General features: G+C 40.2%; 1 protein-coding gene across 1 annotated transcript; it reads left to right on the top strand.

Moving 5' to 3' along the window:
- The first annotated feature begins 719 nt into the window (after positions 1-719).
- Positions 720-13,089, top strand: LOC140127192 (vomeronasal type-2 receptor 26-like). The gene is made up of 5 exons (XM_072147623.1): positions 720-956; positions 2,981-3,256; positions 6,286-6,531; positions 9,529-9,652; positions 12,197-13,089. Exons 1-5 carry the CDS (start codon positions 720-722, stop codon positions 13,087-13,089), a joined length of 1,776 nt encoding a protein of 591 aa, XP_072003724.1.
- The last annotated feature ends 215 nt before the right edge of the window (positions 13,090-13,304 follow it).

Genomic DNA, 13,304 nt, shown 5'->3' with positions numbered 1-13,304 from the left:
AAAAGAACAAATTCTATACAGCAATACTATGTTTGTGTTTTAGTTTTTCTGCTATCTGGATTGTTACTTTCTCTCTACACCATGGGGCAGATTTATCAAGTGTCTGAAAGTCAGAATATTTCCAGTTGCCCATGGCAACCAATCACAGCTCCCCTTTAAAATATTCATGAGCACTGGAAAAATGAAAGCTGAGCTGTGATTGGTTGCCATAGGCAACTGGATATATTCTGACTTTCAGAAACTTGATAAATCTGCCCCCATGTGTTTAAAGTGTATAGAAAAGAGGAAGAATGTGGTGGGGTTATTAAGTAATATGACCCTGTGTCCCCTAGGCGTCTCTGAGCCTCCTCCTTATAAAAATGATTTGGCATGATATTTTATTACTAGATTTTTATTATTATTATCATGATGTAACTTAATATATGTATGTAGCCTCCTGGCCGGATATGAGGATTAAATATGGATATTGTGCGTCTTTTTAATATTGTGAGTCCAGATGTCCATTTTAGGAATCTTAATAGCGAATGAAGAATTGAATTATGGGGTTTGTGCTAAGGGTTCAATGTTCAAAGGAAAATGTAATAAAGAAAAATGAACTAAAAACATAAAATATATAAAATCATAAAATAATATTTTAGTTAATAATAATGGTTGTGCCTTACAGTGCTGGTCCTAGAGAGTACATGCATCTCCTGGCATTTATTACTGCAATTAATGATATGAACAATGATCCAGATATTCTTCCTAACATCACCCTGGGATATCATCTGTATGACTCCTGTGGACATGAGAAGAAGGTGATAAAAGATGTTCTGCAGATCTTGTCCGGACACACAGTAACTGCTCCAAACTATTCATGTATGGACCATGGCACCGTAGCCGGATTTATAGGAGACCTCCGATCCGTCACCTCTCTACCGATGGCCCAGTTGTTGGGTATATATGGATACACACAGGTAAGTTCTCATTTCAAAGCTTAACCCCTTATATCTGCACATTGAGTTGGATGCACAGGCACATCTTTTGAGGCTTACCACCTTACATAACCCCTTTATTATCTTTAGTTTGGATCGGACGATATTTCTGGCCACCCAATCCTTCACCTTTATTGTCACTTACTTTTGTTGGTTTGCATAGTCTTCTATTATTATCTAGGATATTTCTTCACACACAGCCATTGCTTTAGCAATATTTTTCATATAGGAATGCCTTTTCTTCACAGTAATTTTTTCATTTTCAATTTATACTTACTTTTTTGTTTATTTGGTTCACCCACTTTTGCGCCGTATAATAATCTATTCCTGTAAGTCGGCAGTTTTCAACTTTCGTGCCGCGATCGACGATGTGGGGACTAATTCCATCTTTGCATATACTTCCTCATCTTAAACGCCTATATGTATCAGCGGTTATGCATTTGTACTTATACTAGCAGTTTTATGTATAGTTGATATCCATCACTGCGTCTATAATTTTGCATATTTGCTAAATTATTGTTGCGCCGATAAACGATTCTCTTTCTGTAAGTCGACATCCTTATCTTTTACGCCGTAACCGACAATATAGGGACTTTTTATCCCTCTGTATGCATTCCTCTATTTAGGAACGTACACATCTGGCGCCTTTACAAGTATTCACTTCGATTTTATCCATCGGATACTTACAGCCTGGTCCACAAATGTATTTCCGCATCTATCTTTTGGCGCATGCGCTGTTAATACTATACTGTGCTCTATGCGCCTCATTCATAACAAATATTTGGCACTGCGCATGCGCGCCCCGCGACTTCCGGCAGCTGGAAACGTCACTTTCGGTAGCTGGTACGCACGCCGACAGCTGTTCCGGTAGGCACGCGACATGGGGGGCTGTACTTGGAGGCGGGTCTCTCCCCTATATATACTTGAATTGTGTATTACTCACACTTACCCCTGAGGAAGCCTGCTTGTACAGGCGATACGCGTGGGGAATCCTTCCTCCAGCTCCCTCCCTGATTGCACTATGCACTTTAGGTAACTATTCTCATTGTCTTCTTCATGGTCAAACTACTTAAATTTATGCTAGGGCTTTCTTGGCCTAGCTATACCTTTTAGACCCTCCTTTTGCTTGTTGAACATGCAGGATATCGGCTGCATGATCTTAGTGAATCGCGGCACAGTGCATGTTCTTCGGACAATGCACTTTCTGTGAACTCCTCGGACCGGGGAAGTAAATGTGCCCCATTCTCTAATTCCCTGTTATTAACAAAAATGCAGCATTTCACAGATATAATTCCCACCTGTCTCTATCAGTCCTAGTGTACACAATTTCAGTTGCCCCTAGACACAACCCTGTATCTTCTGACTTTAAGGTTGGCGCATTTTTGAGGACTTTTTGAAATGTGCACTGAAGTCTGCCAGACATTTGTTTATCATCAGCAAGACACATTTATCTTCAATTTCAGATGTACTAAATGTCGCAAATGACATTTATCCTTCCAAATAGTCAATTTTCTTGATATTTTTTAGTGCAAAAAACTCCAGACGAAACCATACTTTGGAAAGAAGTGACTTGAGTCATTTGTGCGACATTTTTGAGACATTTGTAACAAATCTGAAAAAAAAAAATTACACAAGGAAAAAGGGAGATTGATAAATGACCAAAGTAGCAGAAAAAAAAAGAAACCAAAACAAACAGAGATCAGCTGTATGAATCATATAACCCCTCTGAGTCTGGAATCCCTTTCTACACTTCCTGCTTTCAATAGGCGGTTTCTGGACCTTTAAGGTACTTCAATGGTCCTAAAATAGCATTTCTTTTGTACATGTGTATTGAGGGCAGGAACAGGTGTAGAAGAATTTCATTGGTGAAGGCCCTTTGAGTATAAAATTTGGTGGGTGAATTGGGTGGCCATTGGCCCCTTAAAAGGCTTGAGCCCCAGTCTACCGCCCGAACCACCTATATTATAGGTCAACATGATATTGTCTATCGTTGTACCTTGTTCTAGGTCAGTTACGGGGCCAGAGACTCCTCGCTCAGTGACAGAAGATTATACCCACATTTCTTCCGCACGGTTCAGGGTGATGAGACACAATATGTGGCTTTAGTGAAGTTATTGTTGTATTTCCAGTGGAACATGGTTTGTATTTTTACCACATATGACGACACTGGAGAACGGGAGCTCCGCCTTCTTAGAAATGAGCTCACGAAATTTGGAATATGTGTTGAACGAGTATTTTTCATGACACAAGACAAAATCATTGATGCGTCTGTCACGGAAGATGTAAAGTCTGAAGTCATTATACTTTGTGGTACAAGTAGTAGGATGGTTAATAGTATTCTAGTTCAATCATCACTTAATATAAAAAATAAAACTTTTATTTTTCTGACATCTTGGTCACATGATTCTATGTTTATGGATGGGAAATACAATAATTGCAGCCTCATATTTAGTCCTGTAAGATATGGAATAAAAGGATTACAGGAAATGTTTTTTAGCTTTCATCCATCCACACACCCAGATGACCCCATCCTGGAGGATCTGTGGATCACCTCATTGCTTTGTTTTTCTCAAAATGTTTTAAAGAATTTTCTATTACAACAAACAGTTTTGGCTCCCCTTCGTAAATGCACTGGTGAGGAACGCTTGAGTTACCGCACCCATTTTTATCTGGATGGATCACCCTATAAAGTGTATACAGCTGTACAGATGATGGTCCACTCACTGCATAATATCCATAAAACCTTAAAAACGAGCAAGAAAACAAAAGATCAAAATGAAATGAATTTATACAGAAAAAAGGTAAGACAAAAATAAACTATCCATTTGCTTAGTGATTTTGTATTTCATTGTTCTCATGCTTTGGACCCATATTTTTTGACTCTTATATTTGTATTGTCCTGTATTTGTCTCCGTGTCTTGTCCTGTATTTGTCTTTGGGCCTGCTCTTTGATACAGGAAGAAAGGATTGACCAGTAGGCAACTGCCTCTAAGGGTATGCTGGGTAATTAGGTAGGGACAGCAGAGAAGGAGGTTTAGCCTATGTCCTCCCAGTCTAGACAAGCCATTTCTCTTCCTACATTACACAAATGTTCACAGGCTGATAAAACGTGTGACAATACTAACAAAAAGGCCACCTGAAGTCATGTACCAATGTTTATATGCTTAGTACTAATGCTGATGCTCAGAGAGGAGGCATCGCTATTTCTATCCTGTGAGATAGCCATCAGAAAGGTTTTTTTTTTCCTTGAAGCCCCTGATGCTCCTGAGTTGACCACATCAGACCTTTTTTTTTTCAGCCTTTGGATCACTGTATGGGGAACCAGATAAATCCCAGCCATGCTGAAAAACAGTTGACTGCCTTACATTACGGCAGACTTGCGGCAGAGGATTATTGCTCTGAATTTGGGAGGTGGGGCATTAACAGACCTGAAACTGGGTAATCCTGAATGTAAGACATGTCTCTGGTAGTCAGAGTAAACAGGCACTATAAGGAATGTAAGTGAGAGTAGGTGTCTGTTACTACCTCTCTGTCTTTTTCTTCTGTCAATCCTTCTCCCTCTATTTTGAATAAATGCCAAACTATTTCACAAGCAAAGCCCCCCACACCCTCACACCCAACAGGGTCACCAGCAAACCCCCCACCCACCACCATCACACCTCTTCCTCCATGTTTCACGGTGGGAACTAGGCATGTAGAGTCGATTCCTTCACCTTTTATGCTTCACACGAAGACATAGTGGTTAGAACCAAAGATCTACTAGTTGGGTAACACTTTTATTAATTTTTTCCAGGCCGTGTTGTACGTTTTATTGGTATCATGTAGGGGTAAACGTGATGTAAATTTTATATTTTTTTTTATATGTTGGATGTGCAAAAATCATAATTTCTGCTGTGTTTTTCATACGGGCATTCACCATACGGGTTCAGTGAGGATTTTATTTTATTGTACGGGTTGTTACATGTGGCGTTACACAATTTGTGTTGTTTAACTTTTTATTGTGTTTTGGAGTTTTTCACTAAATGGGGCATTTAGGTGACTTTTATTGTGAATTAACACCTTTATAGCCCAGAGCCCCTCAGGCTAAATTACATAATTTTTTAAGCCTTTTTTTTGTAAAAGCCAATGCATAAGAAACTAAATAAGTACAGATCCTGTCTGAGAGGGCACACACCAGTATGGCTGTGTGCTTGGTTTACAATCCTTTATCCTATTGGTATTTATTAGAGATGAGCGAGCACTAAAATGCTCAGGTGCTCGTTATTCGATACGAGCTTTTCCCGATGCTCGGGTGCTCGTATCGAATAACGAACCCCATTAAAGTCAATGGGAGACTCGAGCATTTTTTTAGTAAAAGAGAACATTAAAAGAACAGTGCATAATAAAATATTACAGATGTTTCTTGATGTTTTGCTTGTAAGAACACATTGAAATAACACTATTCTTCACTTTCCGCGTGTCTCCCGCTAAGTTAGGAGATGTTCGGAAAATCTGGAATGTGAAGAATAGTGTTCTTTCAATGTATTCTGCACTTAAATGGTCCTGTATTCACTGTATTTAAAGTTTTAATTCTATTTTTTACATTTCAGGTGTGTAACTTCCGATAGGTTCGGAGATACGCCAGCACAGCTGTAAAGTGAAGAATAGAATGAAAACATTAAAAACAGTGAACACCATTCTTCACATTCCAGATGTTCCGAACATCTCCGAACTTAGCGGGAGACACACGCGAACACCTGCAAAGTGAAGAATAGTGTTATTTCAATGTGTTCTTACAAGCAAAACATCAGTAAACATCTAGAATATTTTATTATGTAATAAAAATACTGTTCTTCACTTAATTTAATGCTCGATCTCGAGCCGGCGAGATACTCGTTCGAGTAACGAGCCGGTCCGAGTATGCTAATACTCGACCGAGCAGTATACTCGGACGAGTATACTCACTCATCTCTAGTAGATATCCTTTAATACAATACCAGAGCCATGTGTCTAGGTGCTGGAGAGCCCAAGGTCCACGGGCTCCCCCTCTACCCCCTGAGCCCAAATGATCTCTGGCAAAAGATACCCATGTTCTGCTCATGTTCACAAAAATTTCTATAGGTAAAAAGGCAAGAGGAGGTTATTCTAGAAAAGATATAAGACGTACAATCAGGGCCCCTCTAGTAAGGGAAAGAGTAGTGAGGGGAAATGTGTCACCTAGTTTATGGGATGTAGATTAGTTTTGGAGAACTTTATTTCCATGTTATTGTCTGATTAATTAATAATTAGTTAATTAATTGATTAGTTAATAAATAACAGTTTTATGTTGTAGCTGAGACATTACATGAAGTTTACATGTATAAAGGATTCGGATGCGAGACGATTATGTTTTAACAATAAAGGTGAAATCTCTGAACCATTAGAGATTCTTAATTTTATAACAAAAATACACGAGGATACTGGAAAGATGAAGATTGGAAAAGGACTCACTGCATCTATCGGTGCGTTTGATGAATCTCTTCCTCCAGATCAGCAGCTGAATATTTCACCTGCTGATATAATCTGGAAATATAATAAGGTAAGTCATTACACAACAGACTTCATTATCTACTACTGATGGAGCCGACTGGTTCAGGATCTATTTTCAAGCAGCAGCGACGCTACAGGACTGTGCGCAAAAGTTTTATGAAGTGTGGTAAAAAAAAAAAATGAAAATAGCCGTAAGCAATTGTCTCCAGTCCTTTAACTATGATTGTCTTTAGTCATGGCCAGCCATAAACTGTAAATGTCAATTATCCTTTAGAGCCCACACTATCGACCACAAAATATCGGCAATATCTTAAATTAATCATTTATTGCATATATTTAAAAAAATTAACTGATGACAATAAATTACGTAGATAGATACACAGAGAATAACAAGTGCTGGGCAGCGGACAGATATGATTATTATGTACAGCTGGTCCCGTACTTAAGAACGACTTACAGACGACCCCTGGTTAAAAAAGGGATCTCTGGATGTTGGTAAGTTACTGTACTTTAGCCTTGGGCTATTATAAAAAGCTATAACAGTTATCAGAGGTGTCTGTAATGAAGCTTTATTATTAATCCTGGTTCATATCACAACCCAACATTTTTTAATTCAATTATCACAGAGACCAAATAAAATTTGACTGGGGGTTACAATTATAATGTATACAGTTCCGTCACTTATAAAAATTCAACTAAAGAACAAACCTACAGAACCTTCCTTGAATGTAACCCGGGGACTGCCTGAATTCCTTTCCTTAGTAAAAGGACATGCAAAACGCAATATACTATAATCTATGGGAAATGATGGGAGTGTGTATATATACACACTCACCGGCCACTTTATTAGGTACACCTGTCCAACTGCTCCTTAACTCTTAATTTCTAATCAGCCAATCACATGGCGGCAACTCAGTGCATTTAGGCATGTAGACATGGTCAAGACAATCTCCTGCAGTTTAAACCGAGCATCAGTATGGGGAAGAAAGGTGATTTGAGGCCTTTGAACGTGGCATGGTTGTTGGTGCCAGAAGGGCTGGTCTGAGTATTTCAGAAACTGCTGATCTACTGGGATTTTCACACACAACCATCTCTAGGGTTTACAGAGAATGGTCCGAAAAAGAAAAGACATCCAGTGAGCGGCAGTTCTGTGGGCGTAAATGCCTTGTTGATGCCAGAGGTCAGAGAAGAATGGGCAGACTGGTTCGAGCTGATAGAAAGGCAACAGTGACTCAAATTGCCACCCGTTACAACCAAGGTAGGCAGAAGAGCATCTCTAAATGCACAGTATGTCGAACTTTGAGGCAGATGGGCTACAGCAGCAGAAGACCACACCGGGTGCCACTCCTTTCAGCTAAGAACAGGAAACTGAGGCTACAATTTGCACAAGCTCATCGAAATTGGACAGTAGAAGATTGGAAAAACGTTGCCTGGTCTGAAGAGTCTCGATTTCTGCTGCGACATTCTGATGGTAGGGTCAGAATTTGGCGTCAACAACATGAAAGCATGGATCCATCCTGCCTTGTATCAACGGTTCAGGCTGCTGGTGGTGGTGTCATGGTGTGGGGAATATTTTCTTGGCACTCTTTGGGCCCCTTGGTACAACGCCACAGCCTACCTGAGTATTGTTGCTGACCATGTCCATCCCTTTATGAGCACAATGTACCCTGTAACATCTGATGGCTACTTTCAGCAGGATAATGCGCCATTTCATAAAGCTGGAATCCTCTCAGACTGGTTTCTTGAACATGACAATGAGTTCACTGGACTCAAATGGCCTCCACAGTCACCAGATCTCAATCCAATAGAGCATCTTTGGGATGTGGTGGAACTGGAGATTCACATCATGGATGTGAAGCCGACAAATCTGCGCTGCGGCAACTGTGTGATGCCATCATGTCAATATGGACCAAAATCTCTGAGGAGCTTCCAGGACCTTGTTGTATCTATGCCACGAAGAATTGAGGCAGTTCTGAAGGCAAAAGGGGGTCCAACCCGTTACTAGCATGGTGTACCTAATAAAGTGGCCGGTGAGTGTATATATATATATGTATATATATAAATATATATATAAATAGTGTATACCTGTAGTCAGAATGTATATATATACCTGTAGTCAGAATGTAGCGATGCACAAAAGGAACGTCGCCCAGCACCTCCCCGCCATGTGTTTCCAACCCAACCAGACTTTGACATCACTTCCAGACACATCTCCTGAGCAAGGGGGTCAAATAATGAAAAGTTTATGTGTTTTTTTTCCCGCCTGCAACACAAAGGAAAATCATATTCGTCCCATAATTTGCACATAACTAAATCCTCATTTGCAGGAGAGGGTTTAACCCTGAAAGGGGTGTTCCCATTTCAGCATTTTAATGTTATTGTATGTATAATAAAAAGTTACATGACTTTCCAATATTCCTTCTGTATCAATTCCTCACAGTTTTCTAGATCTCTGCTTGCTGTCATTCTATAGAAAGCTTCTATGTTTACTTCTAGTGGACAGAAATCTGACCATGGTCACACAGGTGCACAGCTCGTTAGTATCACAGAAGGTAATCAGAGCTGATTTCTGTCGCAAAATTCAATTGTGTGCGACACAATACTCTGTTAAATACATGACGAAAATGCGATCCTGACCCTTAGTAAATAAGCCCCAATAGCTTAGAGCCTCTGAGGATGAGGGGCTGATATAAGAGGTTTATAATGCTCCAGACATATATTTATAAGGAAACAGAATAAAATAATTTAAAAATAAAAATGCTTCTGCTTGAACCAATCATCAGCCGCATCTTATATACAAAGTCCAAGGTGAAAGTGACTGGAGAGAAGCCTGTGGCTTGATATATATCTGGTGTTTGCTGCATAAAAGATGGGAAGAGGACATAGGACGGATTAGTAGAGTGAGTTAAAGTTGCATGCAGTTAGCGAGTGTGATAGGCTGCCTAAAGAGATGGGTTTTAAGAGCACATTTGAAACGCTGAAGGTTGGGTATTAATCGGAATTAAAAAACAGAAGTTTTTGTGATACTTTTTCCTTTCTCTCTTAGACACCTTATAGCCGGTGCTCAGAAAAGTGTTCTCCAGGCTTCAGGAAAGCTGTGAAACGAGGAGACCACATCTGCTGCTACGACTGCGTCTCATGTTCTGAAGGGGAAATTTCCAATGAAACTGGTAATAAAAACTAAAACACCTCCCAAGTAATCCTGTAACACCATGAATGTTTATGGCACATTGGAATCTTCTAAACATCTAGACTAGAAATCCTTCTACCTCAATCCACTATGCTGTAACTGCCTATGACCCTAATTCTATAAACACTTACTTTTCAATTTTTATATATAAAAATACATAACTATGTTATGACATCCCACAACCAAATTCTAAATGACACCACTAGAGATGAGAGAGTATACTCGTCCGAGCTTGATGCTCGTTCAAGTATTAGCGTACTTGAAACGGCTCGTTGCTCGGAAGAGTATCTCACCTGCTAGAGATCGAGCATTTACTTAAGAAAACACAGTGAAGTACAAAGCAGTGAACAGTGAACACAGGATCATTTAAGTGAAAAACACAGTGAAGAACACAATGCAGATGTTTCCGTACATCTGCTAACTTATCCAAAGACATGCGTGCCGAACGGTGTTCTTCACAATAGTATGTGAAGAACAATATGTGTGAAGAACACCTTGCAGGTGTATGGAAACATCTGCAATGGGTTCTTCAAGCATATTGTTCCTCACAAACTATTGTGAAGAACACTGTTCTGCAAGCGTGTCTTCGAATAAGTTAGCAGATGTACGGAAACATCTGCAATATGTTCTTCACTGTGTTCTACACTGTGTTCTTTGAGTGAAAACATCTGCAGACATCTGCAATGTGTTCTTCTTCAGTGCTCTTTCAATGTGTTCTATCAGTGAAAAATGCTCGAGTCTCCCATTGATTTCAATGGGGTTCGTTAATCGAGATGAGCACTCGAGCATTGGGAAAAGTCTCGAATAAGGAGTACTCCAGCATTTTAGTGCTTGCTCATCTCTACACAACCCTCTCCCCCCTTTATATTCATTATGACATACCTGTGTCCACACTACTAAAGACCATTAAGTTCACAATCTCTTCTACTCTCAAGGCTGCATGTTCTGTATATCACTGTGGCCGAAATCAGGCCAAGGAAATATATATAAAAATATTAAAATGTTTCACACTGAGCTTATCCCTTTTGTCAAGGGTGCCCCTGCAACCCATGTCTCGGGCCGCTGGCGCACCCGTGTGCCTCTATGTTACCCTCTGTGCCAGCCGAAGCCTCACTTACCTCTCCGCGCTTCAGCGGCATCTCCCACGGCTCATTGCGCATGTCCCCGCCTCCTGAGTCACCCCTGCTAGATCTATGTGCACTATGAGGCCATGTCAGTGGCATAGAAGCCCTGAAGTCATTGCAAATGCTAGCTTATTGCTTAGGATTAAGCATCTTCATGTATCGCGCTGCGAAAAAGCAGCCGGGTCGGCCGTCAGCTCTGCGTCTTATCAGCCTGTTCATCCTCCACATTTTCTGGCTTCATGGACTTCCTCATCACATCATTTCAGACTGTGAGGTCCAGTTTGTTTCCATGTCCTGGTATTCCAGCTGCAAGTTAAGCTGGACTTATCCTTGGCTTATCATCCGCAGTCTAACGGGCAAGTTGAGAGGGTAAACCAGACTTTGGGTTGCTATCTACTGCACTTTGTCTCCACTCGACAAGACAATTGGTCTAACTTCTTATCTTGGGTGGAATTCTCATACAATTCTCAGGACCCTGTTTTTGCCAGGGCCTTCCTCTTCTTTATTGTCTAACGACGACATCCACGCCCACCTCTCCCTCTGTCTGTCCCTTCTAATGTTCCTGCGGTAGAAGAATTGGTTCAAGATCTCAAATCCACTTTGGAGCAAACACGTCAATCTCTACTTTGGGTGTCCGCATGCACAAAAAACAAGACTGACAAGAAACAAAGTTCTCCTCCAGTCTTCTTCCCAGATGATAAAGTGTGGCTGTCTTCTAGGTATGTCCGGTTGATTCCCAGCTACAAACTTGGTCCTCGTTTCTTGGGTCCATTGAGGTGCTGGAGCGCATTAACATTGTGGAGTATAAGCTTTGTCTTCCATGCACATCCTGAACTCCTTCCATGTCTCCCTTCTGAAACCTGTCATCTTAAACCACTTCTCCAGGCATGTACCCCCACCTGCTCCTGAGGTCCAAGAGGTCCTTGATATGAAGTCAGTCAGAGGGAAACGGTTCTTTCTTGTCGATTGGAAGGGGTTTTGCCTTTAGGTGAGGTCTTGGGAACCAGAAGAGAACATTCTTGACTGGAAGACAGGAAGAGAAACCCAATCTGTTTGTGTTCATAAGCCAAATTGGGTTCAGTAAAAAACACTGATGTGAAAAAAAAAATGCCAATGTGAAGCCACCTTTATGTAGTTGGCAAATCCACACATCTTGTTTTAGGATCCTTGTGAGTGTTCTCTGTTAAGGGAAAAGGGTACAGTGACAGTAACTGCATAAAGTATAGGAAAAATCAGGGCAAACCTCCTCTGTTGATTAGTTTTAATTCAAGTTTATTTTTAACGGAATAAATGGTTTTGTGGGTTCCCATAAAATTGATGGGGTTTGTGATAACCATTTGAAAATTTTATTTAAAAATATTTTGTTTTCCTAATACAATATTTGCATTTATACATTTTAGATGCTGAAAACTGTCAAAAGTGTTTGACCTCTGAATGGCCAAATGAGACAAGGGAGAAGTGTATCCCCAAAATTATTGATTTTCTCTCGTATGAAACTGATATTGTAGCTTATGTTTTCTTATTATTATGTCTATTATCTTCTATTGTGGTTGTATTAATCATTGGAATATTTGTATTTTTCCGGAATTCTCCGGTGGTCAGAGCTAATAATCGTAGCCTCAGCTTCATCATCCTTATTTCTCTCAAGCTCAGTTTGCTTTGCACTTTCCTCTTCATTGGTAAACCAGAGGACACAACTTGTATGTTCCGCCACATCTTCTTTGGGATCATCTTCACTGTTGTGTTGTCTTCAATCTTGGCGAAGACCATTGTGGTTTGCATCGCTTTCAAGGCCACCACACCTGGAAGCCAATGGAGAAGATGGATGGGTGTAAGACTTCCCTACTCTATAGTGATGATCCTATCATCTCTCCAAGTCCTGAATGGAATTATATGGTTATACTTTGCTCCTCCATTTGAAGAGTTAGAAATGGACTCATTTCCAGGAAAAATCATAATTCAGTGCAACGAGGGGTCAACACCGGCCTTTTACCTCATGTTGGGTTATATGGGGTTTCTGGCAGCAGTGAGCTTTGTTCTAGCTTTTATGGTGAGAACATTACCAGATATCTATAATGAGGCAAAGTACATTACCTTCAGTATGCTGGTGTTCTGTAGTGTATGGATCGGCGCCATCCCGGCCTATCAGAGCAGTAAGGGGAAAAGTATGGTTATTGTTGAAGTGTTCGCTGTATTGGCTTCTGGTAACGGGATAATGTTTTGCATATTTTTACCTAAACTCTGGAATATCCTGACAAATCCAGAACCAAAAACAAGGTGTCTCTCAGAATAACATAAGTTACTTTATTTTTCTGAGAAGTCTGAGTCAGAGAGAAGTATCTCTTTAAAAATAATTTAAATGGTCCAAAATGAATTCTATCCATATTAAGAATCATACGAATTATGTCTACTAAAAATAAAAAGATACAAGCAGTCCCCATATTACGTACAAGATAGGTTCTTCAGGCTTGTTCTTAAGTTGAATTTGTATGTAAGTTGAAACTGTAT

Source organism: Engystomops pustulosus, chromosome 1 (assembly GCF_040894005.1).
Source record: "Engystomops pustulosus chromosome 1, aEngPut4.maternal, whole genome shotgun sequence".
Lineage (NCBI taxonomy): Eukaryota > Metazoa > Chordata > Amphibia > Anura > Leptodactylidae > Engystomops > Engystomops pustulosus.
Note: the sequence above shows the minus strand (reverse complement) of the source record. Positions and strands in the feature narration are given on the sequence as shown.